We start from the raw sequence: 26,411 nt of genomic DNA, 5'->3' as shown, positions 1-26,411 counted from the left end.
AAGTGGAGGTTTATTACCAGGATACCCGCTTTCTTGGTGGACAATGCTGTCCGATTTCTGTTATTGTTGTGCAACAATGCAAAAATCTCTGCTAATCTTTTTAGCCTCTCATCTCTTTCTTCTGGAACTGGCAGACTCATCTAAGAGAATAAACCTACCTTAGATACTGGGTTTCACTGAGACTCCTTCTCCCAGATATTCACCGTGTAATTCCTGCCTGGTTCAATCTCCAACACTTTCCTATGTGTATTTAAACATTTTTGTCTAGCTTTTCTGATTGTTCTCAGCAGGAATATGTGTCTAAATTGTAAATTTATCACTGCTGAAATCCCTGCAATCAGTATTTCATTTAAATTATCTCAAAATAGGAGTAGCACAAATACTCTGGCCTTTTTTGAAGTTTCTTATTCAGTGAACTTCAAGTGATGGGCTGAATTAAGCTCAAATACACCAATGGATGGGAGGACCAGCTTCATTTCATCTGCAGGGGAGTTTTAGAAGCAGCGTGAAATTAGCCAGACTTATGAGAGAAAGGATTCACTACAGTGGTCTACTACATGTATCCTCCTTAGGAAAGGCTAAAATTAAAAATCTTGTCTTAATAAAGTTAAAAGTAACTGGGGTAGTGATGCTGAGAATCTCAGGTAAGACTGACAATTTGTACAAACCAATAATCCATGTGAACTGTTGGTGGGCACAGAAGCAAGGCAGGGAGCAGTGTTTGAGTTCATTTGCGGACCAACAGTATTCAAAACACAGATCCCATATCAGCGGTGTGAACACCAACCAGGAATGCATTAGAAATAGCAGTTCTCAGGCTCTATCCCAAATCTACTGAATCAGAAATTCTAGGGGTGGGGTTCACCCTACCCAGTGTTTTAACAAATCCTCCAGGTTGTTCTGATGCACATGGATGAACCCATTGATACAGACACTGCCTCTACCATAAGCACAAATGACGATCTGCAAAAAATGCTGGTCTATACTCATCCTTTCACAAATACATAATGCTTATAGAGATCATATTTTTCAGGGTCACTTTCCTCACCAAATACTATTTAATTGATATTGTCAAGAACATGTGGCCTAACATACTACTGAACCTCTGTTACTTCCCCTTACATTCCTCCTCCTTTTTCTGGTATAAACCACCTAAGACTTACTGACTTGGTTCTGAGGTAGTTGCTAGTGGCCAGTTCCCTGACATTTCCCTCACAGAGCTCTTTCCTTCTTGTCTGCCCACGCCTGGGCATTACTTAACTTTGTTGAGGGTGCTCAGGCTTTAAGAGGTTTCCAAGCTTTGCTATAAACGGTGGGAACTCCATAAAACAGACACGCAGTATACAAATAATTATTTATTTTGAATAAAAAAGTGGCCAAAATAACACTACGAATGGCTCTGTATACAAACCACAACATATTCAAGGTTATTTCACATTTACAAAACTGCCATTATGTACAGCACTAAATATTCACAGCAATTGTATTAGACTCTAAGTTCTAGAATCATGGAAGCAATGGAAGGGAATTCAAAATGAGAAAGAGCTAAAACCAACGGTAGTTCGTTAATTGGAGAAATGGCCAACCAGCGACTTGGTAAAGAAACAGAGGTTCTGTTACCCTTTTAACAAGTAATAACTAAAACACGATTACCCCATAGGGCAATATACTGACAAACCACTCTCCCCAAATTTCCATTTTCTCCATAATCTTCTCCACTTCAAAAATGTCCTAGAAACCTCAGCTGTAATATTAGATTAAAAACGCAGGACACGGATATGTCGTCTTCAGGAAAAGAAGGTTAAGTAGTGCTAAGGATGTGGAATGGTCTGATTCAACCCAAAAAAGCCAGTTCAAACCCAAGAAAGAACTCTGCCCTCTTCTGGCATGAGTAGCTTTGTAGTGTTGAACACAGGGGAAGTGAACCACATTTATGAGGCAGGAAGTGACTCACTCATTCTACACGTCATGAGCACCTACCCTGTGCAAGGCACTTTACATTAGGTGCTGCAGGAACAACGAAGATAAAACAATTCCTGCCCTTGAGGAGCTTACAATCTAATAATGAAAACTATGTACATATATACAATGGAGAGAAGTCACCAACTTTTCTGGATTGGGGAGTATTCCAAGCAAAACGCATTGTTATTAAATTCTTTTTTTAACACCAAAATTCTATAAAACATTCCACCTCATGGTAAGAATTGAAAAAGCATCTCCTTTCCAAAACCTTACGTTTTTAGATGACTGTTCTTTTTATTTCAAAAAAACAAAAACTCATATGTAAACACATATATCATTCAAAGCCAAGCACAAGATTTAGTACAGGCATTGGGTAAACATAAAACATGTATCACTATACACAACATGGATTTTTCTATATAGTCTTTTCTGTATAAACAAGTTTGATATTCACTTTCATACGTCAAAGTACAAATCTGAGCCAAAGCCTTGAAAACAACATAATTCTTAGGACATTTTGCATTTAATTTTCCATTAGTGGAGAGAACCCTAAACCTTACCTACCAGTCTGTTAGCCAAATGTAAACCGATAAAGTATGAAATGCCTCAAAACCATGATTATCTCTTACATTGTCCAGTTGGACCATTTTACAGGATTTTTTTTATGGAAGTAACAGGATTTCATGACAGTGAGGCAACTTTTTACTTTAAAAATAAGCATCATATTTAGAGCTCTAAAGTTTAATTCTACCCAACCCATTTACAGTATTTCACTTAGCCTATACCTTATTTCAGCATGAGAATATAATCTTACATTTTTGTCAACTCTTCTCAAATCCAGAAAGAATGAATACCTTCTTAGATTATGTTGGCAAAGCATATAATATTGATCTAAACAACTCTCTGATCAGGACTCCAGATTTTATAGTAGGTCTTGGCTCTAGAGTACAGTTACGACTCAGAAAATACAAGATAAGCTGAACCACCTAATTAAAGGTGTTGGAGGAGAAATATCCATACACCAAAAGAGTTAACCTCTTTCTAGGACAGCTTTGCAAATAACTATTCCTCTGTCAAATTTATTTCCACAGCAAGTTTTCAAAAACAGCACCATCTTAAACCATCGATGCAGATGGCAGGCTGCATTCTATCAATGAGACATGAACTGGCTAACAAGTCCTGATAATGATTTCTACCTGTGCCATGGAAATGAGTTTACAATCTTCTGAAAAACCCCACTTCTCATCAGGATAGTGATTCTGTACTACTTTAGTTAACTAGAAGCAACTCGATATTCTTGGGGTTTGGCTGAATTCCATTTCACATGCTCTATACTAGGTTGAACAGCAGATCTTTACTCCAAAACCTCTTTTAGCTTCAAGAAAGAGCAGTTCGAAGTATGAGAGACCTGAGACATAGTCTAAAGCTGTTTGAGGCTGCCAGTTGATACTTGCACTAACGGCGAAAATAAAAACAATTCATCAGTTAGATCCTTTAGAGAGATTTTTGATGACCCAACCTTGAGGGCAAAGGTTCCATTCTTGAGACACTCCCCAGTCTCACTGAATTGCTAAACTCCAGAGCATGGAAGAGCAGGGAAAGAACATAAAGATACATCATAATGAATTACGGAAACCATGCAGAGACTCAGAACAGTCCGTGGTGGGCTAATTGTAAAGACATTACTGTATTTGTCTGCCTATTTGCTGTCTGTACTTACTTAGAATATAACCCATTCAGTTTAGCTTAAGCATAATTTTTGCTTATGAAGAAGAATATTGGCTGGGGGTGGGAGTGAGCGGAAACAGGTGGTGGGAAGGAGCTAAAATTTCACATTCCTTAGCCCGTCAAACCAAGAGCTACTGAGCACCCTGACAAGGAAATTATAGTTAAGTTTTGAAGAAAACCAGATATAAATAGTACTATTACCTTTAGAAAGAAATATTACCAATAATTTCTTCTAGGAAGTGAGACCCACTACACAATTGAGCTTTTAGAAATTTGACCATTAATCCATTTTTCTTTCCAACATGTAATCTGTTAGCTCTGTGTTCTAAAGCAGAGAGAACTAAAGGAATGGAAACCAAGAGAGCATCTGGGGGAAGGAAAGGCAAGAGAGAGAGGTCAGGAGCAGAAAGGATGGAAAGATCCTGTGCCAATCAACCAGTGACCCTAATTCCTGGTTCCATTCCAGGAATTGCAGTAATTCACCCAACTCTGAGGCAGTGTAACTGCTGCAGGGGAAAGATGCTCACAGAACTAGTATTGTCATTCTCTTAGCAAGCACCAATAAGCATCAACTTCTTTTGCATCTTATTTGATACCATTATAATTACAAAATAATTGAAGTATTTAATCATTGCCTTTTAATAGTCTTTTAACCTAATTAATGTGTTAAACTTGCTGATAAGTCCAGCCTGCATACTTCAACATGAACATTCTCAGAAACTTCTTGGAAAAGCAGAAAAATGTCATGTTCAACCATGAGCTTTGCCAGTGGCTCTAATAACTTCTGACATTGAAAAATAATTGGTAGTTTTGGCAGATATAATAGTAGGTAGAGATTGCTTGAAGTCTGCCTGGTGGACACGTAAGGATTTCAGAATGAATATCAAGCATAACAAGCTATCAATTTCTTATCTAGAATAATAGGAACAAATTAACCCCAGGCAGAGAAAATGTGAGACATATGTGGATATCAGACTCCCAAAATGCAACCATGTTGTAGCTTAAAGGGTCTAATTGTATGGAATCTTTGCTCCTGTACTTTAAATGCAGTGCGGCAACAGCACTTCCACTATTTCTCCAGTTCCTCAGTTATTATGGTCACAGCTGAAAGCAACTTGAAATCTACCAAATAAGATCAGGCACATTTTAGGAAGGTACAGAGGTGTAGGTATCTAAGTTTGAACTGCAAGAGGCAATTAAAAACTTCTGGTGCCATTCTCACTCTTCCAAGGTGCACCAAGCAACACACTCATGAGGTATGCTCTCAGAGAAATTCAGAAGCACTATTTGTGAAGCTGCCATGAACTCAAAATCTCCTGTTTCCCCAGCTCTGTAGCTTAACCTCCATGGGTGTGGGACAGGGACAAGGGCAGGGAAAGGCCTTCCAACTGGGTGTTTGGAAACTTGGGGCAGGCAGGTGGTGGCTAGATTTTAGGGTCTTAACAATACCACTGGGTCCAGTCCCTGCAGTGAGTCCACGTTCTAGAAAACCTGTTGCCATGTTTACTCCTATAGAGACATACAAAAAAATTGGGAGATCCTCTCTCGTTACTCTCAATAAATGTTCTCAAAAATGCACAACTGCTTTAAATAAAAACCTAAGTTTTAAATGGCAGCAGCCCAAAATTCCCAGTAAGAAAAAATCTCCACGGATTCTAATGCAGGTGAGGTGGGGAGGAGGGAAACTATGCCATAATGATTAAAACTGCAATAATTTTTTGACATGATCTTAATTTTTTACTTATTTATTGTAAAGTGGAAAAAACAGCTGCAGACACAAATGACTTCAACCACACAATGTTCTGAACTCTGTTTCTCATGACTTCAATGGTGCTCGGTTTCTTTCTTGAAAATCAATAGTGGATAAACACTCTTCTTGAAATTACCACCAAAATGAGAAAAAAAAAAAGCAGAATAGCAAATACAAGATTAAACATAGGAGACAAAACAGCAATTTGAATAGGAAACAGAAGACATTTCCAAGCGGATTGTTTAGAAGTGCCTCCACCTATCAGTGGGGGGTGGAGGGGCGAGGTTGCCGCTATGGTTATCATCTAAGTACCATCTCAGCTGACTGCAGCTTCTGCCTCCTGGGTTCAGGTGATGCTCCTGCCTCAGTCTCCCGAGTAGCTGGGATTACAAGCATGCGCCACCATGCCAGGCTAACTTTTGTATTTTTAGTAGATGGGGTCTCACCATAGTGCCCAGGCTGGTCTTGAACTCCTGGCCTCAAGTGAACCATCTGCCCCGGCCTACCAAAGTGCTGGGATTACAGGTGCGCACCACCACGCCTGGCTAATTTTTCTATTTTTAGTAGAGACAGGGTTTCACCATGTTCGTCAGGCTGGTCTTGAACTCCTGACCTTGTGATCTGCCTGCCTTGGTCTCCCAACGTGCTGGGATTACAGGAGTGAGCCACCACACCCAGCCCCATCTAGGACATCTTAACAGACCACTGGGTGGGTAGGGGTGGGGGCAGAACCTGGATTCCAAATATTAAGGGGCTGTGTGCAGAGGAGAGACACTGCCAGGCTCTGTTCAACTGAATTGCACAAGCTTACTGCACTCGAGCTCAAGGGCCCCACTTCTGAGCTGTCCCATTCTAGAAGTCTCCATACAGACCCCTGGATACTCAATGAAACATCTGGAAATGTCAACATTAAAAATACTAAACGTTTTATTACTAAAAGAGGAAGATATCTTTTTTTCCTCTGTGTACAAATAGCTCATCTAGGCTACCACAGTTAAGTCTGAAGCAGGGCTGTGGCTTGGGTAAACTACAGTATTTGACATCTTTATACGGATTAAGGAGTTGGGTCAGGAAACCTGATGACACGGGAGAGAATGAAAATAAGTCACAATTACTCATTATAATAGTTACCAGATCATTTGACACATAAAATTTTAGTCTTGGCTTCAACTTGAGAATATAGTTTTAGGAAAACGTTTTCCATATGCATAAAAAAACAAGAATGGAGGGATGCAGACCAGCAGCTATTTTCTGAGAACAAAACATCAGCCCATGTGTTGCTTTACACACTTTTAATCTCTGTTGGTACATCAGATGCCACGGACCAAGCAATTTAAGTTCTGGAGCCAGAAGGCAGTTCCAGACCAAAGCAAGAATTAAAACCTAACTCAACCCAGCAAGGTCCTTATCCAGAAAAGGTTCTCTAGAAAAGACCATTCTGTTCCTAGAAATTACGGGACATTGTGTTCAAATTGCTTCTGTCAAGATACTTAAGTAAGTGTTCCTCATTGGTTACAAAGCTGGGGCTAATGCTCATCTCAAAACGACTCCAACTCTCTGAGTCCAGCCATTTCAAAGGACATCCGTTAGTCCCTGGAGATGGAGAGTGCCCTTCAGAAATGAGCTCCAGGGGCCCTCTTTACAATCACCAAGGACTTCTCTCCACTCGTGAGGGTCAGGCTTCCTCCAGTGCATCCTTCTCTTCAGGCTGGAGGAAGTTTTCCATGGCAGAGTTCATCAGCCCTTCCATCTTCCTGTCACTGATTATTTAGAAGACAGGAGAATCACAGAAAGGGCAGGGGCTTTGCAGTAACCTCTTAATCCAGTCGGGATCTGCAAAAGGAAGACAAGTGGTATCAACTATTAGCTTCGGAAAAGGCAGTCAGAAGGGATGAACACCGGACTGTAGCATTGAGAGATGGGCATTCTGGTCCCAATTCTGCAATGACTCAGCTACACATCCCTAGACAAAGGACTTCACTTCTTTGGGCTTCGGTTTCCAACATTCCAAGTGAGGCTGGACTAAACTTGTGGTTCACAAAGTGTGATGAAACAGGAAAATAAGGGTAATGAAGAATGTTTCATAAAGCTAAATTTATTCAATTTAAAGAAAGGACTGTATTCCGAGAACGTGTTCTTCATACACTGTTAATGTTAAAATATTCTCTCATAAAATTACAGTAATAGGAAAATGCTATGCTCTTGAGAAATAAAAATGTGGCAACACTGGTCAAATCCTCCTCCTCTTTCATCCACGAAAAGCTCTACTCCAATGCTTTTCTAGATCCAGTAGCTTCTCATTCTTCCCAAAAGCTCTAAATGGCTAGACTCAAAGTCAATGGGCATGATTTAAAGTTTCAGTCTCTTCCAGATTTCCCGCTTAGGCAGCGTATCAATCATCAATTGCAGTAAAAATTTAAAAGTTCCCAAAAATGTGTTTCAAAATAATCCATCAGGAGGAGAGAGGTGGGTGAGGGAACTAGACATGAAACAGAAAAGGCCATGAGTCAGTAATTTCCGAAGTGATGGGCACACAGGGGTCTATTATACTCTTCTCTTCCCTTTTGTGTATGATTGTAGTTTCCCTAATAAAAAGCTACAACAGAACACAAGGTATCAATATACCTACTTACGAGAATTAGAGAGCTTCTGCCAGTTTAGAACAAAGTTCAAGAATGTATGTAGTTTTATATAGAATGCTGTTTGTTTCAGCTGAGAACAGAATATTCCCCCAAAATGCATATATAATTGTATATTCTGTATCTAGTTAGCTCACTTGGTTAGAGTGCATTATTAACGTCAGGACAAAATCTGACACTGGCATCATTAAATCACTAATTCCTGCCCACTCCACAATCTTATTTCCAGGTAGTTACCTCAGAAATGGATGACATTAGAGCTATCAGGAAAGAACACATAGACCAACCAGGAAAAACCCATCATGGCTACTGGAAGAACGACTCCAAGTGAATATCCTATTACTGGTTCAATAATGTTGTCTTCGTATACAGTATCATCTACAGAGTTTACATTCAGATATAATCTATGTCATCTACTGAAACAAACTGACATTTTTTGGCATGAGTAATTTGTTTGCAGTGACAGAATAGCAACTGCAGACACACTTAACTCACATCCTAAATGCAGTATGCACTTCAGTATGAGGTATTCCAATGGCCATGTTTTAGTTAACTGTGGCTTCATGGTAACACTGTAAAGAGCAGCAGGAGCCTGCTCCCCACCCCCTATCCCCGACAGCACAACACCAAGACATGTAGAGAGTGACTTAAACTGTTATTCTGGGGCGCTGGCCCGCTGCCAGCATGCTCCACCCACCCACCCTCCCAAGTAAGGGAAAGCATTCACCTTCTGGAGCTGGATGCCGGGCAATGCTGTCATGGAGCAAACACCTTCTATATATCAAACTCTGGCAGGACTGGTAGGTTAAGAAGCACCTGAAAGAAGACAGACTGTATTGGCAAGGGAGAGGGTTTCCTCTACTAACACTCAGAAACTGGTGTTTCTCCATCACAGAGAGTTATCATAAAACTACACATTAACCAACTGAAAGGATGATACTCATACATTCACGCAACAATGTACCCCCTGTGCACCAAAGCTGGCCAAACCTATGCTCCATGCTTAGCAAAGAGACATAAAGGTTCTAATCCAGGTAGATTGCAGCTTTTTTTCCTGTTTGAGCATCAGAAAATAATTTAGTCTGTCCATACCTGACTGCACTTTAAATTCTTGATATGTTTTTTAAAAACTGATCATGTATTGTATTGAGAATTATTCGTTAGGTTTTTTTGTTGTTGCTGTTGTTTTGAGACAGGGTCTCGTTACGTTGCCCAGCCTGACCTTGAACTCCTGGGCTCAAGTGATCCTCTGCCTAAGCCTCCCAAGTAGCTGGGATTACAGGCATGTGCCACTGTACCCAGCTTTCTATTAGTTAAGATTAGGTATAATCACTGTCTTTAAGACTCTGACAGTACATTGGGGAAAACCCTGAAGAATATCGAAGGCAAAATTAATGGTGCGAAAAAACGACAGGACACTAACCAATGTTCACAGGTTCAATTCCATCCAAAGATTATTCATTGACTATCTACCAGCGCCAGGCAAATAAGGATAGGTGGGATGCAATGAGATGGGAAAAAGTACATCTGGGTTGCAGGGAAGGTTCCCCAAAAGATAACAAGTTTTCAGGTGAGCAACTAAGGAGCAGAAAATACAGAGGAGGAGGTTAAGGGAAGGGACTCCAAGCAGGTATACCTTGAGTAAAGGCATGGATATCTTGGAAGAAAGATTACATCTGAGTGACAGCAAGCACTGGTTCTCACCTAGAGAAATCATACTGAGGTATTTCAGCTGTAACTTTAGTCAGTAAAAATGAAAACAATTTTCCTGGAAAAAACCCATCTAGGAGACATTAATGTGTAATGCTTACACATGTGGCTTCTGGAGCCAGAATGTCAGGTTCTGAGCTATGCCACAAACCACCATTGTGACTTAGGCAAATTATTTAACTTCCCTAGGCCCCAATCTCCTCATCTATAAAAACAAAAGTAATCATGATGCTCCCCATGCATGCTTGTTGCGAAAATACATTCCACCTATCCTTATTTGCCTGGCCCTGGTAGAGGCTCAATGATAATCTCTGGATGGAATTGAACCTGTGAACATTTGTTAGTATCCTGTCTCTTTTCGCACCATTAATTTTGCCTTCAATATTCGTCAGGGTTTTCCCCAATGTACTGTCAGAGTCTTAAAGACAGTAGTTATACCCAGTCTTAACTCAGAAAGCCAGGTGCAATGGCACATGCCTGTACTCCTACCAACTTATTTTCACAACCAGCATAATGTAGTAACTTAATACATGTGTACAGCTTAGACTGTGCCTGGCATATTAATAGTGCTCAATAAATGTTTTTATTTTTATTACTAACCTAAAATACACTACAAGCTTATTTCCTATTCTTCCCTCTTAAAAAGTCTGAATGGTCAAAAATTAGAAAAGGTGTAGGAGCCAGGCATGGTGGTACATGCCCAAAGTCCTGGCTACTCAGGAGGCTGAGGCAGGAGGATCACTGGAGCCCAGGAGTTCGAGTACACCATGGGCAACATAGTGAGACTTCATCTCTCCATCTCAAAAAAAAAAAAAAAACTGTAGGAATGCAATACAAATTGGAAAAAGAACAAATTATCAATAAGGGGGTAAACTATGAAACATCTGTACAATGGAAACCTCTATAGCCATTAAGAATGTTATCTTTGTACTGATGTAGAAAAATGTCCATACATTTTGATAACAGAACTGGTGAGTTAATATGGTATGTGTAGCAGAATCTTGTTAAAAATTTGGCTGGGTGCAGTGGCTCACGCCTGTAGTTCCGGCACTTTGGGAGGCCAAGGTAGGTGGATCACTTGAGCCCAGGAGTTCAAGACCAGCCTGGTCAACATGGTGAAACCCTGTCTCTACCAAAAATACAAAAAATAATTAGCTAGGTGTGGTGGTGCATGCCTGTAGTTCCAGCTACCGGGGAGGCTGAGGTGGGAGAATCACTTGAACCCAGGAAGCAAAGGTCGCAGTGAGCCAAGATTGCGCCACTGCACTCCAGCCTGGGCGACACAGAAAGACCCTGTCTCGAAAATAAAATAAAATTAAAATTAAAATTAAAAATTAAAAAATTTAGTGCCCACCATGCACTAGGCATTGTTCTAGAAATAGCTGTGAACAAAACACAAAAGTTCCTGTCTTCATAGAGCTTTCTATTCTAGAGGAAGGACAAGGAAAAAATATATTAAATAGTGATAATTATTAAAGAGGAAAATAATAAAGCAAGGAAGGAGGATGCAAAACATTGGGAGGGGAAGGTATGTCGGTGGGGTGTTACAATTTTAGGAATGGTAGCCAGGAAGGCCTAACTGATAAAGGGACACTGGAGGAAGCCATGGGGACACCTGCTGGAAGAACATCCTGGGTAGAGGGATCAGCCAGTGTAGATGTGCTGAGGTGGAGGGATGCCTCACGCACCTGAGGCATGAAGCCAGTCTGCCTGAGTGAAGCGAGCAAGATGGAGAAGCACAGCAGGCGAGGTCAGCAGGAGGACAAAGGGAAGAAGGGCTCAGGCTGTGTGGCGCCTTGTGGGTCACTGAGAGTTTTCGTTTTACTCATCAGAAACAAGTAGCCAGCGACCAAGTGTTGACACAATCACTATCCCGACTGTAATGAGAGCAGACTGGAGGGCCAAGGATGGAAGTGGGAAGACCAGATGGAAAGTAACTACAGGTATAATAATCTGGGCAAGAGATGATGGTGTTTTAGACCAGGGCTGCAGAGGTAGTAACAAAAGGTTGGATTCCAATTTGAAATGCCTATTAAACATCCAAATAGAGGTACTGAGCAGGCAGATACTTAAGCCTAGACTTAGGGGGAGAGATACAGGCAAAAGCTCTAAGTTTAAATCATCATTGTGCAGATGATAAGCAACTGCCCCGGGAAAGTGCAAAGAGAAGAAAAACAGGCGAAAGACAGACAGCTGAGGTGCCTGTCAGCAAAGTCAACTGAGAATGAAGAGTTAGAGACAGGAAGAAAACCAGGGTTCCTGTGTCCCAGAAGGCAGGTGATGAAAGTGCTTCAAGGAGGAAGTAATTGTGTCAAATGCAGCCCACAGGTCCAGTAACATGAGGACACACCAAGGTCTTAGAATGAGGCTAGGAAGAGGAGGCATAATTTGTTCAATTATGAAATTGAACAAATAAAATAAGAAAACTCCTATATATTAAGCAGTAAAAAACTGTCTTTAAAGGCCAACTTGCTTGAGTGATACTGATGAAAAAAGCTGACATCAGGCTTTGTAATATAGCAGCTTTTCTCCAACAAATTGGCAAGGGCAACAGATAACTGGCATAAAGTTGCTATTCTGTCACATACAGTAGTTTGTGCTACACAAAACTGAAAAACGAGCAGAAGTAGGAACTTTTAAAATGGCTTACCGGAGCCAAATGTGGCCATTGGAACAGACTGCCTGTTTGCGATCTGTGAATGGCAAGATCTCTTTACACAAACTACAGTGCTCAGGGAAAGTCTGTTTGTTCATCTTCTTTGAGATATGTCCAATCAGCACCTAGTAAGACAAAGTAGTCAGCAAAGTTTAGTGTAAGTGCAGGATTTCCTGAAGAAAAAGCCGACAAACACAAAGGGAAAATTAAAAAATAATAAACAAAAAGAAAAGAGCAAAGAGCAGTATTTCACATAAGACAAGGGATCTGCATTGCCAAAAAGGCTGATTATACTGTCTGGAAAATAAATGAACTAGAGTTTCAACCTGTGTCACCTAGCTAAATAAAATAAATTTATTCAGGTACTCTGTGGCAACGGTGTAACCACTAAGAAAACTGTTCTGAAAACCAAAATCTTATTACTTGCCTTGTTTTAGTTGCTTCTGGGACAAGGATTTCAGAGTTCTATTAGAAGACAAAGTATTTAGCTATTATTTATAATGTTTTGACTTTAAGAAGAAAAAGCATAATCTCTATAGGCAAAATATTATGTGGAATACTGCTCTCTTTGTAGAACTGTACAAATGTCTATTTTAAAAGAAAGGCTTACAAAGTAAAAAGATCAGGATTAAAAAATAATTTCCCCTTCTGATGGCCAAAAGACCCATGGCCAACATAGTCCAGTAGACTGCAATCTAAGACAAGCTGACCCCACTGCAGAGGCACGGCAAGACCTACTATAGGAGCAAGAAGCTGGGAGTGAGAGAGGTAACGGCAGACTCTAGGCCCTTCTTTGCTTCAGTTTTGCTTTTCTGTGCTTTATTAAGATTACACTCTTGGCTGGGCACAGTGGCTCATGCCTGTAATCCCTGCAATTTGGGAGGCCAAGGTGGGTGGATCACTTGAGATCAGGAGTTCGAGACCAGGTGGCCAACATGGTGAAACCCCGTGTCTACTAAAAATAGAAAAATTAGCTGGGCGTGGTGGCGCACACCTGTAATCCCAGCTACTCAGGAGGCTGAGGCAGAAGGATCTGCCTGAGCCCGTGAGTGGAGGTTGCAGTGAGCCGAGGTTGCGCCACTGCACATTAGCCTGGGTGACAGAGTGAGACTCCATCTCAAGAAAAAAAAAGATTATACTGTTTAAACATAAAAGTCTGAAAAAAACTTGAATCCAGTTCACGTTTTTTTTTTTTTTTTTTTTTTTTTTTAACTTCACTGGATATGTAATTGGAGGCTGGGATACACAACCCTCAAGAGTTGTCTTCTCTTAGTAGTGATAGTGCCCTTCCAGTTCTGAATCCATTTCTGCTTCTTATAAATGAATCCACAAGATTTTGGATTAATTCACTAAAATTAGTTCACTTAAGTTTCAAAGCGTGTCTTACTAGCTCAGAAGTTGGTAAACCCAGTATCTTACCTCTTCTGCATATACCCTACAAATTTAAATCCCATTAATTTTTGGCCTTTTTTCTTTTCAGTCTTAAGAATTCTAACATATGGTCCCTTACAGCAAGGATGACCAAACTCATTCTGTTTTTCTTTTCTTTTTTTTTTTGAGGCAGAGTCTTGCTCTGTCACCCAGGCTGGAGTGCAGTGGCGTGATCTTGGCTCACTGCCAGCTCTACCTCCCGGGTTCATGCCATTCTCCTGCCTCAGCCTCCCGAGTAGCTGGGACTACAGGGTCTGGCTACTTTTTTGTTGTTTTAGTAGAGAAAGGGTTTCACCGTGTTGGCCAGGATGCTCTCGATCTCCTGACCTTGTGATCTGCCCACCTCGGCCTCCCAAAGTGTTGGGATTACAGGCGTGAGCTACCGCGCCCAGCCTCACTCTGCTTTTCTAGACAGGCCAAACATCCTGATAATGATACAGTGACAAAAACTACTCAGATTTCCTCCCATACAGATGCACGTCTATTTTCTTTTTAAGACAAGGTCTCGCTGTTGCCGTGGCTAGAGTGCAGTGGTGCGAACATGGCACCCCCTTCAGCCTCCCAAGTAGCTAGGACTACAGGCTTGTGCCACCACACAAGGATAATTTTTTTTTTTTCCTTCACTTTATGTAGAGACAGGGTCTCGCTATGTTGCTCAGGCTGGCCTTGAATACCTGGGCTCAAGCCATCCTCATACTCTGGCCTCCCAAAGTGCTGAGGTCACAGGTGTGACCACTGCACCCAGCCCAGATATACCTCAATTTTACATAAGGAAAGACTGCTATTTGTTCTCAGTAGCCTTGACCTTGGCAAGCTCAATTCTTAACTGTGTTATTCTGACTCACATATTCTCAATGGGAGTAATAGTCCTTCCAAAGCAGCAAATATTAGTTCTTGGGGGAGAAAAAGTTCTTACTCTTTTTACATATAAAGCAAAGATATACACACAGTACATAAACGGACACACAAAATACATCTGTGGTATTAAAACTTCATGGGCAGAGGCAATTCCAAAAAAGTATCTACAAATGCTCTGGGGGAAGTGATAATGAAAAAAGGTTTAAAAGTGCTAGTTTAACTGTACCAGCATACTAGGCTGATAATCTCCAAAATAATTTATAACTACTAATAAATCAACATTCTGGGTTTAAAAAGTCTTCATTTTATGCATACAGTTGGATTTTTAAGACGGGAATGCATGGTCTTCAATAAACTCAGTTGCTATAGACAGGGATGGGTGTGTAATCTTCTGGTTTTTAAACTGGCTCTGTTGGAATCACATCACCATGCTAAATGTAGCTTCCCGGGGTCATGGAGTACCTGGACAATTATTCTAAATCATTACAAACCCAACCTCTAGTACTTTCTAACATGTTTTTGCTTATTTTTCACTGACTCTTATAATAAACCTAACTAGGTCCCATGGCATTGTGATAACCAGAATACTCTTCTAGACAATTTGGAACACAATGAAACAACGTTTAAAAATTAAGTTTTTTTGGCAGGGCACGGTGGCTCATGCCTGTAATCCTAGCACTTTGGGAGGGAGAGGTGGGCAGATCACAAAGTCAGATCGAGACCATCCTGGCTAACACGGTGAAACCCCGTTTCTACTACAAAAAATACAAAAAATTAGCCAGGCGTGGTGGCGGGCGCCTGTAGTCCCAGTTACTCAGGAGGCTGAGGCAGGAGAATGGCGTGAACCCAGGAGGTGGAGCTTGTAGTGAGCCAAGATCGTGCCACTGCACTCCAGCCTGGGGGACAGAGTGAGACTCTCAAAAAAAAAAAACCAAAACCAAAACCAAACCAAACCAAACCAAACCAAAACAAAACAACCTTTTTTTTTTTTTGAGATGGGGTTTTGCTCTTGTCGGTTGTGCAATGGCACAATCTCAGCTCACTGCAACCTTCGCCTCCCAGGTTCAAGCGATTCTCCTGCCTCAGCCTCCCAAGTAGCTGGGATTACAGGCACCCGCCACTATGCCTGGCTAATTTTTATTTTTAGTAGAGATGGTGTTTCACCATGTTGGCTAGGCTGGTCTCAAACTGCTGACCTTGTGATCCACCCTCCTCAGCCTCTCAAAATGCTGGGATTACAGGCGTGAGCCACCACGCTCGGCCCCAAAAGTTAACTTTTAAAGAAGAAAAGTCATTTACATGAACAGTGCATCTTAATACTCTTAAGACCACTGCAAACATTCTATGAGCAATAATTTCAAAGGCAAATGTGTGTACACAAACATACACATTCTTTCCAACAAGAAAATGCAAGAAGTGATTGTGAATGGCTTAACATTACGAACAAAGATACTGCTTTCAATTAATATTTTAAGACGTTAGTAAGTATCAATCTTTGAAGTAAAAAGGAACACAGATATTTGTGGTTTTGAGTATTTTAGAATACAGTATATTTCCTGGAACATGAGGTCTTCAGGATTTTAGCAGCTATTAGCTGCAAGAAAGATTCTGCGATCAGGAAGTCTGAGTAATACTGAACTACACAAAGGTATCGGTTTCTTTTCTGTAGGAATTCTCAGAACCCTTAGGATGGTGATATGCACTGGGAATCCCCGTGTTCCATGAAGCAACTTAAATATATAGAATACATTCTGGATAACACTATGATTGTTCTGTTACCAAAATAAAGATTGTGCCCAGTTTTTGTAAAAATGAGACATGAGTAACGATTCGTTCACTTTACATGTCTTTCTTGACTAAATGTGAAGATATCCTTAAATCCTATCAAACGGAAAACATGTCACTACAGCCCTCCCCTACAAAACTTTTGTAAAAGAGGAAGGGCAGGGAGCATGGGCACCATATTTCTATGGCCATGACTGCCCATCACATATTACTCAGCTAAATGCAGTCTCTTTGAGCTAATTCAGTCTGGAAAGCTCATCCTGCAAACTCTGCATATCTATTAAGGCCAGTGTGAAGAAGAATCAAAATATTCTTTGTATGCTATGAATGCATCTTCTGCATTAATCCACATTTCCTATTTATTCCCCTGCACCTCATGCAAATCAATTACCTAAAAAATGTCAAAGCAAAAGCTGACCTTCAGGAACTCAATTTAGGTCATTTCTTTCTCATGAAGAAAGCAGACTTTACAATTTCAGAGTTTCTGTTAATAAACACCTACCCGTGCTGTTCTGTCATCATACTCTTCATCAGACATTAAAAAGTTACAGAGTCCTCGGGTGGGGATGCTAGTGTTTTCTGTGATCCAGGTGTGCAGATACACTTCTCCTAAGACTCGCTTCATGTGTTCCCTGGTCAAGTGCATCTCCACAGCTTCAATTTTCCCTTGGATTTCCAGGAGTTTCTCTTCCATTGGCTCGTGGCCTCCAGCATCTCCAGTCGGGGGGAGCGAGTCATCAGTGGGTTCCTCTACATCTCCTTCCTTGCTCCTCTCCTGCAGGCCTTGCTTCACCACCTGTTTGGAAGAAGTGCCTTCTTCCTGCTGTTCATCGTCAGCATTGCCCATCCCAGGTGAATCCACTAGTAAGATTTTTGAGTCCTCATGTGTCGGTTTCCACAAGGCTTCTGAAGGGGTTTTCTGCATTGACTGATATAAAATCCTCAGGAGGAAAAGCTTAAAACGCCAAAAATAGGTGACTCCACTGCTTTCAATCTTTTTTTCCAAAGCTTCTTGTAAAAATTGAGGGATATGTTTATCTTTTAAAATCTTCCAGCGTACTAGGTCTATTAAATCTACCTGCTTAAAAAGGTTTTGAACTGAAGATTCCAGGAGCTGAGCAGCTGCCTCTTCAAAGGTTTTGAGAGTAACAAACTGGACCTGGTAGTTTTTGTTAACGGGGTGGAGGCCGTTGACCATACCCTCAGTGGTAATGATGGCCAGGTACGCACCGCAGGGGCTCACTGCTATCCCGTGAGTCCTCACTGAGCCAAACACATCTGAGAGTTTAATCAACTGGTGTTCAAACTTCAATGCAACATCTGTGAAAATGGGAATCAGCTGCCTCACCTTTCCATCGCTGGAGCAAGTATAGACTGTTCCATTCTGTTTGTCTGCAGTCATGGAGACAATCGGCAGTGAGTGAAGGCCTGTGACATGGGAATTGTGAACATTCAGCCCTGCTTTGGAGATCAGAAGAAGACACCAAAATACATAAGAGCCTCTTGCAGCCACTACTAAGCTGCAACTACACTTCTGGTAAGGATGATAAAGTGGTACACATTTGATGCTGTGCACAGGTAACTGGTCCATTTCTTTCCACAAGATAACAGGCTGCCTTAAAGTGAAATAGCCTTTGACTGCTTTGAGATTGACAGGAAGAATTTTTATGGGTCCAAAAGCACTCCCCACAATAAGGCCACTCATTTTTCGATTATTGTGCTCATATTCCCACCAAAACAATACACTGGGAGAGGTGATTCCTGACTCAATCGTGTTGCATGAAGAGATGGATTCTTTTCCTACAAAGGGCAGCTGAAACTGCCACACGGCGATATTACCATTTTCAAAGAGGACGGCCAGGAGCACACTGCCAACATCCCGGCATTCGTTGTTATGCTTGACCTGCTGAGTGGTACAGATGCCCGACCACTCCATTCTGACTGGGGTCTGCATGCTGTGTCTCCTCTGAAACTCAGCAAAATCCCCGAGATTTCCTTCCGGGGCCTCAGTTTTAGAGAGCCTGTAACTGGTCTCATAAAGACGTTCTCCATAGATCTCAGTCAGGTCGACCAGCTGGACCCACTGCAGCCTGTTGAGATTTGCCTGGATGGTCAGGCGATTGTCCATGGTCAGTGCTGCCAAGAGGCACCTGCCATTAGCATCACAACCCATGGGAGACCAGCTGGTGTACTTGAATCCTCTCATTGGTGGTAAAGCCTTCCCCTCAGGGTTGAACACTCTATCCAACATGAAAGTCTGACTGACCGTGGGGTCCTTGGAGGCGGCGAATTTCTCCTTGCACTCAGCAACTTCTGTTTTTGAGCCAACCTGAAAATAAGAGATATAAAAACATTCAGATGAGTGTTTAGGAGATGGCAATGTTTTAAAAATGTCAGAGTAAGTGTCATTATTCATAGCCTGGTTCTCATATTCTTCTTAGAATTAATATATCCAACAGAAATGTACTTGATTCTTAAGATTCAATACAGCATTTATTTGAGCTAGTCACAAAACAAAAAAGGTGTTAACAAATTTATGAAAATAAGGCCTGGTGTGGTGGCTCACACCTGTAATCCCAGCACTCTGGGAGGCCGAGGCAGGTGGATTACAAGGTCAGGAGATCGAGACCATCCTGGCTAACATGGTGAAACCCCGTCTCTACTAAAAATATAAAAAATTAGCCGGACGTGGTGGTGGGCGCCTGTAGTCCCAACTACTCGGGAGGCTGAGGCAGGAGAACGGCGTGAACTTGGGAGTTGCAGGTTGCAGTGAGCTGAGATCGTGTCACTGCACTCCAGCCTGGGTTACAGAGCAAGACTCCGTCTCAAAAAAAAAAAAAAAATTATGAAAATATGTGTCTATATATACCTTTGATACAAATTGATATTTAGATTTTTACACTATCTTTGCAATACAAATGCCACCTTTAGGTCCTTTATCTGAAATTTCATTCACAAATAATGGCAAGAGCCAACTCCAACTGCTTTGTTTACTATTTCTACAGAATAATGTTCACTCTAATCAGACTATTCTAGTTGCCATTCCTGAACACCCCCACCTCAGCTTTCCCTGGCTCCCTTGCCTAGTTCTCCCTATATAAATCCCATCTATCCTACCAGATCTAATTCTTCCTATAAGGCCTTCTAAGGTCGTTCAAGCTTTCATTCATCTCTCCCTCCTCCAAGTTCGTAACATGTATCGGACAGTAAGACATTCTGTCGCTCGGGCTGCAGTGCAGTGGCACAATCTTGGTTCACTTCAAATCCCGCCTCCAGGGTTCAAGTGATTCTCCTGCCTCAGCCTCCCAAGTGACTGGGATTACAAGTGTGCACCACCACACCCAGCTAATTTTTGTATTTTTAGTAGAGACAGGGTTTCACCATGTTGGTCAGGCTGGTCTCGAACTCCTGACCTCGAGTGATCCACCTGCCTCAGCCTCCCAAAGTGCTGGGATTACAGGTGCGAGCCACCACGCCCAGCTGTGAGCTCTTTAATATTTTAAAGGGCCATCAAAGATGGACGAAGAGATAAATGACCAAAAGAAAGTGGTTCAGAACCATAAAAAAATAGGAAGGCTGAAGCCAAAAAGAGCAGAGATTAGCCACAAAATTTTTTGTTATGTTGGAAGCAGGAGGAAGGAAGGACTTTATCCACTGTCTTTAGAGAAATGGATAAAAGAAAAAGAATCCTTCAATTCTTTTTTAGTGTCAATTTCCTTTTTCAAAGAGGCTGACCTTTAAATTGGAAAGGATAGAACATGATTAAAAGGAAATTCCAGCCTAAGACACACATGGATATAATAAAAGTCACTTTGAATGAGTTTAAGTTTTCAAGCCTAGAGGAATTACCCTCCAGGACACAGAAAGCACTTGAAAGACAATAACGCAGAACCACTGACCACATCCTAGATGAAGTCTGGACAACCAGGGACATATCAGAAAATTAGAGAGCAACAAAGAGTTAAAAAATATCCCCCATGGCTGGGCGTGGTGGCTCACACCTGTAATCCCTGCACTTTGGGAGACCGAGGTGGGTGGATCACTGGAGACGAAGAGTTTGAGACCAGCCTGGGCAACATAGTGAGGTCCCATCTCTACTAAAAATATCAAAAAATTAGCCAGGCATGGTGGTGGACACCTGTAACCCCAGCTACTCAGGAGGCTGAGGCAGGAGAAGTGCTTGAACCTGGGAGACAGAGGTTGGAGTGAGCCGAGATTGCGCCACTGCACTCCAGCCTGGGTGACAGAGCCAGGCTCTGCAAGAAAAAAAAAAAAAAAATCCCCCAAATGGTAAATAAATAACAAAACCTACAGACCATTAAGCCTAACAAAAAATTCCTCAATGTACAAACAAACGAATAGTTTGTGCAGACAGGAATGATGATTAGAAACAAGCAAAGGATGGCCGGGCTTACGCCTATAATCTCAGCACTTTGGGAGGCCAAGGCGGGTGGATCACGAGGTCAGGAGATTGAGACCATCCTGGCTAACAGGGTGAAACCCCGTCTCTTCTAAAAATACAAAAAAATTAGCCGGGCATGGTGGTGGGTGCCTGTAGTCCCAGCTACTCAGGAGGCTGAGGCAGGAGAATGGCGTGAACCCGGGAGGTAGAACTTGCAGTGAGCAGAGATCGCGCCACTGCACTCCGGCCTGGGGGACAGAGTGAGACTCCGTCTCAAAAAAAAAAAAAAAGAAAGAAAGAAGCAAAGGATAACAGGAATAATCTATTCTTAGTCTCTTTTCTGCTAATAATAGATAAGCAAATAAAATGAAATGTAAATAGAAAATTGTCCACAAAACAGAGAACTAACTTTTCCTACAGTGTTTCACAGTACACTACTCCCTTTAATTGTCCCTTGAAAAATAGTTCTATGGCCAAACAAGCTTTGGAAATACTATATATTATATGTCATTCTCCCTTAAGAAGTGACAGGAGGACACTAAATGCCTTGGCCAGGGAACTACTATAAAGACCTACTGAGCCACAGGAAGCCAAACTTTTTTTCCTTTTTAAACAACAAGAGCCTTTGGAGGGAGGACAGTTATTACCCTTTACCATTTATTATCCCAAAGTATGTAGAATACTTTGGGAATGGTGTTTCAGGCACTGTATCTTGATTTTAGGAAGGCATTTTAAAGTAGTCTCTTGGATACACTATGAAACTTGCTGGAGAATCACAGACTGAAAATGACAATTAAATGAGGTGTAGGTGGCTGGCTTGGAAATAAAATAATGCTAATCAAAGCCCGGTGCTTTCTACAGGTAGATAAAATTTGTGAGATGACATAATGAAGCACAGCAGAATAACTGAAAATCTGTGCTATGATGCCAGAGTACCTGGGTTCAAATGCTGGCTCTGCTACACACCAGCTGTGTGCACAAATTGCTTAAACCTTCTGACCTTAATTTCCTCATTTATAAATGAGACTAATACATGTCCCATAAAGTTAGAGAGGCTAAATAAGTCAATATATCAAAGCATATATTAAGTGCTCAATAAAGTTACCTATGATAATTGTTAATATACTGAGAACTTAAAAAAGAAAACCTTTTGAGAGTCTCTCTCTGTCACCCAGGCTGGAGTGCACTGGCGTGACTACAGCTCACTGCAGCCTCAACCTCCTGGGGTCAAGCAATCCTTTCACCTCAGCCTCCTCAATAGCTAGGACCACAGGTGCACACCATCATGCCTGGCGAATTTTTACATTTTTTTGTAGAGATGCGGCGTCCCTGTGTTGCCCAGGCTGGTCTTTAACTCCTGGGCTCAAGCGATCCTCCTGCCGTGGCCTTCCAAAGTGTTGGGATTACAGGCGTGAGCCACAGCACTCAGCCTCAAGTAAATGTTAATAAGATTTTTAATGCTAATAAAAGGATGCAAAAATGCAAGGTAGACATAAAGTTGTGTACCAAATGAAAGGTAGACATAAAATTGTTCATCAAATCCTTTAATACTGTGAACTACGTAATACTCCTTAAATAGGTTAAATTTGCTACAAATAAAAGCTACTGTAGAAGTAAACTCACAGGATTGGTAACCCAAAGCAGCGGCACGGGATGAAATAAAGGAAGCTCAAGCAACCCTTGGTCCTACTCATCATGAGAAGAATTCTTGACAGGATGGAGAGCAGCACAGATCTTCACCAGTAGGAAAAAGTCTTAGGGTTTTGTGTAGCAATTTCTGACATATTAGTTTCAACGAGACTACTGCACCTCCCTCCAACTCTCCCTACCACGAAACTGTTAACAAATCAAGTATTCAGATGCTCAAGGAGTATACTTAAAAGTCCAGCTCCCAGGGGCCTGCCCACAGCCAATCATTTAATTGTACACCATCCAGTTTCCAGTTGACCACTAATACTATTCAAAAGTAATTGCAGTTTTCACCATTACTTTTAATGGCAAATACTTTTAATACTAACTATTAGGCACTTTGTAAGCACCTGACAAAAATTCACTTGAAGCTTTTAGACAGTAAGCTTCTTGAGGACAGGTAATAGAGTTCAAAGCCAGGAACAGTTATTTAACTTAATGTAGCAGATGAAGTTAATACTTTCTAAGGCTCCTAACAATTGATGCGCAATACAATTCGGTACACATATATTATCAGAATTTGGAACTATACACAAATGACTCACTAGATGAGTCACTAAATCAATAGTCCAATGGGAAAAACAATTCTGACATTCTTAAATCACTATTTCATTGCTTTTCAGATTTATACTGTTCACCTTTATACCATACAATCTTATAAAACAGCTGATAATTAATGTCTGAACTATTACATAACTGCAGATTTTCCTGCAAATTCGTAATCTAAATAACAGAATCATAGAGCAAAAGCTTCAAAGGTTTTTAGTACCTAGCTTTCTAACAATGCTACACTAAAACTGTGATCTGCGCTGCAGACTGTCCACCGTTTAGGTTAGACCAAAGGCATGCTGCACAGCACCGAGCAGATTTAAATCCACCGACTGCCAATGGGTGGAGTCATCAAAGAGCTGATACAGACTTCTTTACATTCCTACCATCACACAAGAGTTTTAACCCACAGAGGGCTCTTGTAGAACTGCAGGGACAATTCAGCATTCACTCATTTCAATCAGTCTAAAAAGACTGCAAAAGGACTGATGGTTTATGTGATGTTCATAAAAAAAACCCCACAGTACGAAGGGGAAGATGTTACTAATTCATTTCGTTGAAGCCGTTTGTCAACTATAAGACAGCTATATAAGGATTTCCTGTTACTAGGTAGCAGTTGTGTTAAATATCAAGTGAGGCAAAATGACAGTCCACAACCACAATATTAATCCAGACTCCTACTCCTTCATACCTGTATAACTGCATTATATTTTCACCTTGAGCATTTACAGTGTGCCAAGAATTGGGCCAAGTGATTATGTATGTTTAATTTAATCTTCCAAAAAGCCTAAACAGGGTTTCATTATCCCCCTTTTATAGATAGGCCTATCTTGTGCCAAAGCCCAATCTCTTAACTTCTATTTTACACTCATCCCAGCAATCATCTTCTTGCCTCTATCCAGCAATGTTCCTGAACCACAGCAGGTCACTCTATGCTAATGAAACTGTTAACATCTTAAAGCTTCCTAGATTGAAGCCAATTTCCTCATACTAACCTTCCAAGTTCACAACTGGCCTCATCTTACTTTCTCTGACTCTCTAGAAAACCTATTTGAGCTCATGTACTGATCCGTCATTATACAAACAATAGTAAATGATGTTCATGACTTAAACGTGTATGCACATGGGATGAATGCCCTTTCCTTCCTTCCTCTTACAAACCAAACACTACCTTCTTTGGGACTGCTGCAGAGTTACCACCAGATGACCTGCCCCATAAAAGTCTCTCCTCTTACTATTCCCTCCTTTCTTTACATTCTCTCTGCTAAGGTATTCGATCTCTACCATACTGACATACATACTTTCCTTGAGTTGATGTGCGTATGAATATCCTTGGAAACAGTTAAGTGCCTTTTCAGCAGAAGATAACACCTTTTAAATCACCTTTCTTCTGCCTTCCCTCCTTTTGTAATTCTCAATTTCATAGGGTTGCATCTGTCGATCTGATTGGTTTACACTTGAACAAATGTGTTCACATCCTCTTCAAGATCTTAGAGAAAGCTTAGTCATACAAGCTGACGAATAATCTAACAACAAGCTGTTTGAAACTTGAATTAAGTATACTACAAAGTGATGAGGGTTATCACCATACCTATAACTAATGACTCATATTTTAAATGGCTGTACAGAATAAGAGTTTACGAACACATCAACATGTTCTCTGTGTGTGGATACACATCTTTATAATGCTTATCACTACCTGACAGGACCTTATCATTTGTGCTTGACTTGCCAACGAATGTAAGCTTCATGAGGGCAGGGGCTCTATTTTGCACACTGCTTTATTTCCAGAGCGTGCGGCAGCACAAAGCACAGTGGTATTCAAATATCTATTGAATGTATGAATATACACTTTGACAGATCACACGTAAGTGTACACCTCTATCAAGGATATATGGAAAGTTTTTACACCTCTAAGCAACTAAAAGGAACGCTATGGCTTACTTGACCTTGCGCTTGAAGTTTAAGATATGCAGTTGTTTCGAGTCTTTATTTTCATTCTACATCCCAAAGATGTTTAGCTAGTAAAGAAAAACTAGAGTACAAACCCCGAGATCCAGTATTTACCCGTTTGCCCAAGGAGAGGCGAGGACCATTCATAATAAAGTCACTTAAACAGTTAAGACTATGGATACGACCAGTTTTTCTTTTCTGAAGCTAAAGTGGCGCGAGAGGAGGGCACACACAGTAGACAAAGCCAGCCAAGAACCTCGGAAACTCGGCCCCAAACAATAGGAGCAACGACAGAGGCAGGCCCCGGGTTGGATCTACAGGGGGTGGAGTCTCAGAAAGCACCACCGAGTAACCCGCTCCACGTGCGGGTCCGACGCAGGGGCGAAGGAGGGGTTGGCTGGACTCAACTCCGGGAAGCCCCCTGGGTGTGTACCTGTGTTTGGGGCGGCGGGTGACCTGGGGAAACAGGGTGCAGACAGCTGTAGAGCTTTTCTTTTTTTTTTAAGCAGTGGCAACCCTGGCTGCTTAATAAATCCCCAGCGCTCGGCGCGAAGAGGGAAATCCCCGCACCGAGTGTGGGACCGGATTCCCCTGGGATGGATGATGCGGCCGCGAGAGGGGGACAGGCGAAGACTCTAGGGATGACTTACTTTGAGGAGACAGCTGTTGAGAGGGGCGGGCACCGAGGTGCGGTGGATAACCAGGTCCTGGCCCGGGTTGTGCACGTCGCAGATGAGCTCCAGCACAGCGATGCTGCGGGCCGTGGACACAGACACGCGGTGGTCCTCGGACCAAGCCAGCGGTTCCAGGCCGCTCACCGCATACTGCAGCTTCACGGCCGGCTCCCGCCGAGTCACCATGAGGCGGAATGCAGCGCTGGGCCCCGGGGCCGCGTCCGCTGCTGGCTCCTTCCCGCCCGCCTCGCCGCCCCCCTCTCCCTCCTCCTCTCCGGGTGGCGCAGGCCCGTCGTCCGCGGGCCCCACCCGGGCCTGGTCGGCCGTGTTCATCTTCTCTCAGGTGCAAAGGTCGGACGCCCTGGCGCTCCAAACCCGCGTCTCCGTCGCGCGGCCACCTCCCGGACCGCCGCCGCCACCCCCAGCGCCCTCCGCGGCGGTTTTCTCCCCTCAGGCCCCGAGCGCCGCCGAGCCAGGAAGGACCCCGCCGTTGCCAGGCAACGCGGCTCTGCCAGGTGGCCGAGGAACTGCCTGTCCAGAAAAAGGACGGCGAGCTGGGAGCCCGGAGGACCCCCTTCCCCCTGCCCAGGGATTGAGCTCCAGAGCCTGTTAGGAAGCTACCCAG

The 26,411-nt window shown here is 42.2% G+C and overlaps 1 protein-coding gene across 1 annotated transcript; it reads right to left on the bottom strand.

Annotated features, from left to right (window-relative positions):
- Positions 1-1,342: 1,342 nt before the first annotated feature.
- On the bottom strand, positions 1,343-26,386 carry GTF3C4 (general transcription factor IIIC subunit 4). Its single transcript, XM_033194859.1, has 5 exons — positions 25,763-26,386; positions 17,022-18,848; positions 12,440-12,570; positions 8,807-8,895; positions 1,343-7,273 (listed from the first exon to the last, which is right to left on the bottom strand). The coding sequence occupies exons 1-5, from the start codon at positions 26,117-26,119 to the stop codon at positions 7,209-7,211; spliced, it is 2,469 nt and encodes an 822-aa protein (XP_033050750.1). The 5' UTR covers positions 26,120-26,386; the 3' UTR covers positions 1,343-7,208.
- Between the last annotated feature and the right edge of the window lie 25 nt (positions 26,387-26,411).

The sequence above is a fragment of the Trachypithecus francoisi genome, unplaced genomic scaffold, assembly GCF_009764315.1.
Source record: "Trachypithecus francoisi isolate TF-2019V2 unplaced genomic scaffold, Tfra_2.0 Contig01585, whole genome shotgun sequence".
Classification (NCBI taxonomy): Eukaryota; Metazoa; Chordata; class Mammalia; order Primates; family Cercopithecidae; genus Trachypithecus; species Trachypithecus francoisi.
Note: the sequence above shows the minus strand (reverse complement) of the source record. Positions and strands in the feature narration are given on the sequence as shown.

Excerpts from the sequence above, each read along its gene's own strand:
- GTF3C4 (XM_033194859.1), bottom strand. The coding sequence starts at position 26,119 with ATGAACACGGCCGACCAGGCCCGGGTGGGGCCCGCGGACGACGGGCCT. Across the intron at positions 8,896-12,439 it reads AATGGCCACATTTGGCTCCG|GTGCTTCTTAACCTACCAGT; the intron begins GTAAGCCATTTT and ends GTCTTCTTTCAG. Across the intron at positions 7,274-8,806 it reads CCGGCATCCAGCTCCAGAAG|ATCCCGACTGGATTAAGAGG; the intron begins GTGAATGCTTTC and ends TTCCTTTTGCAG.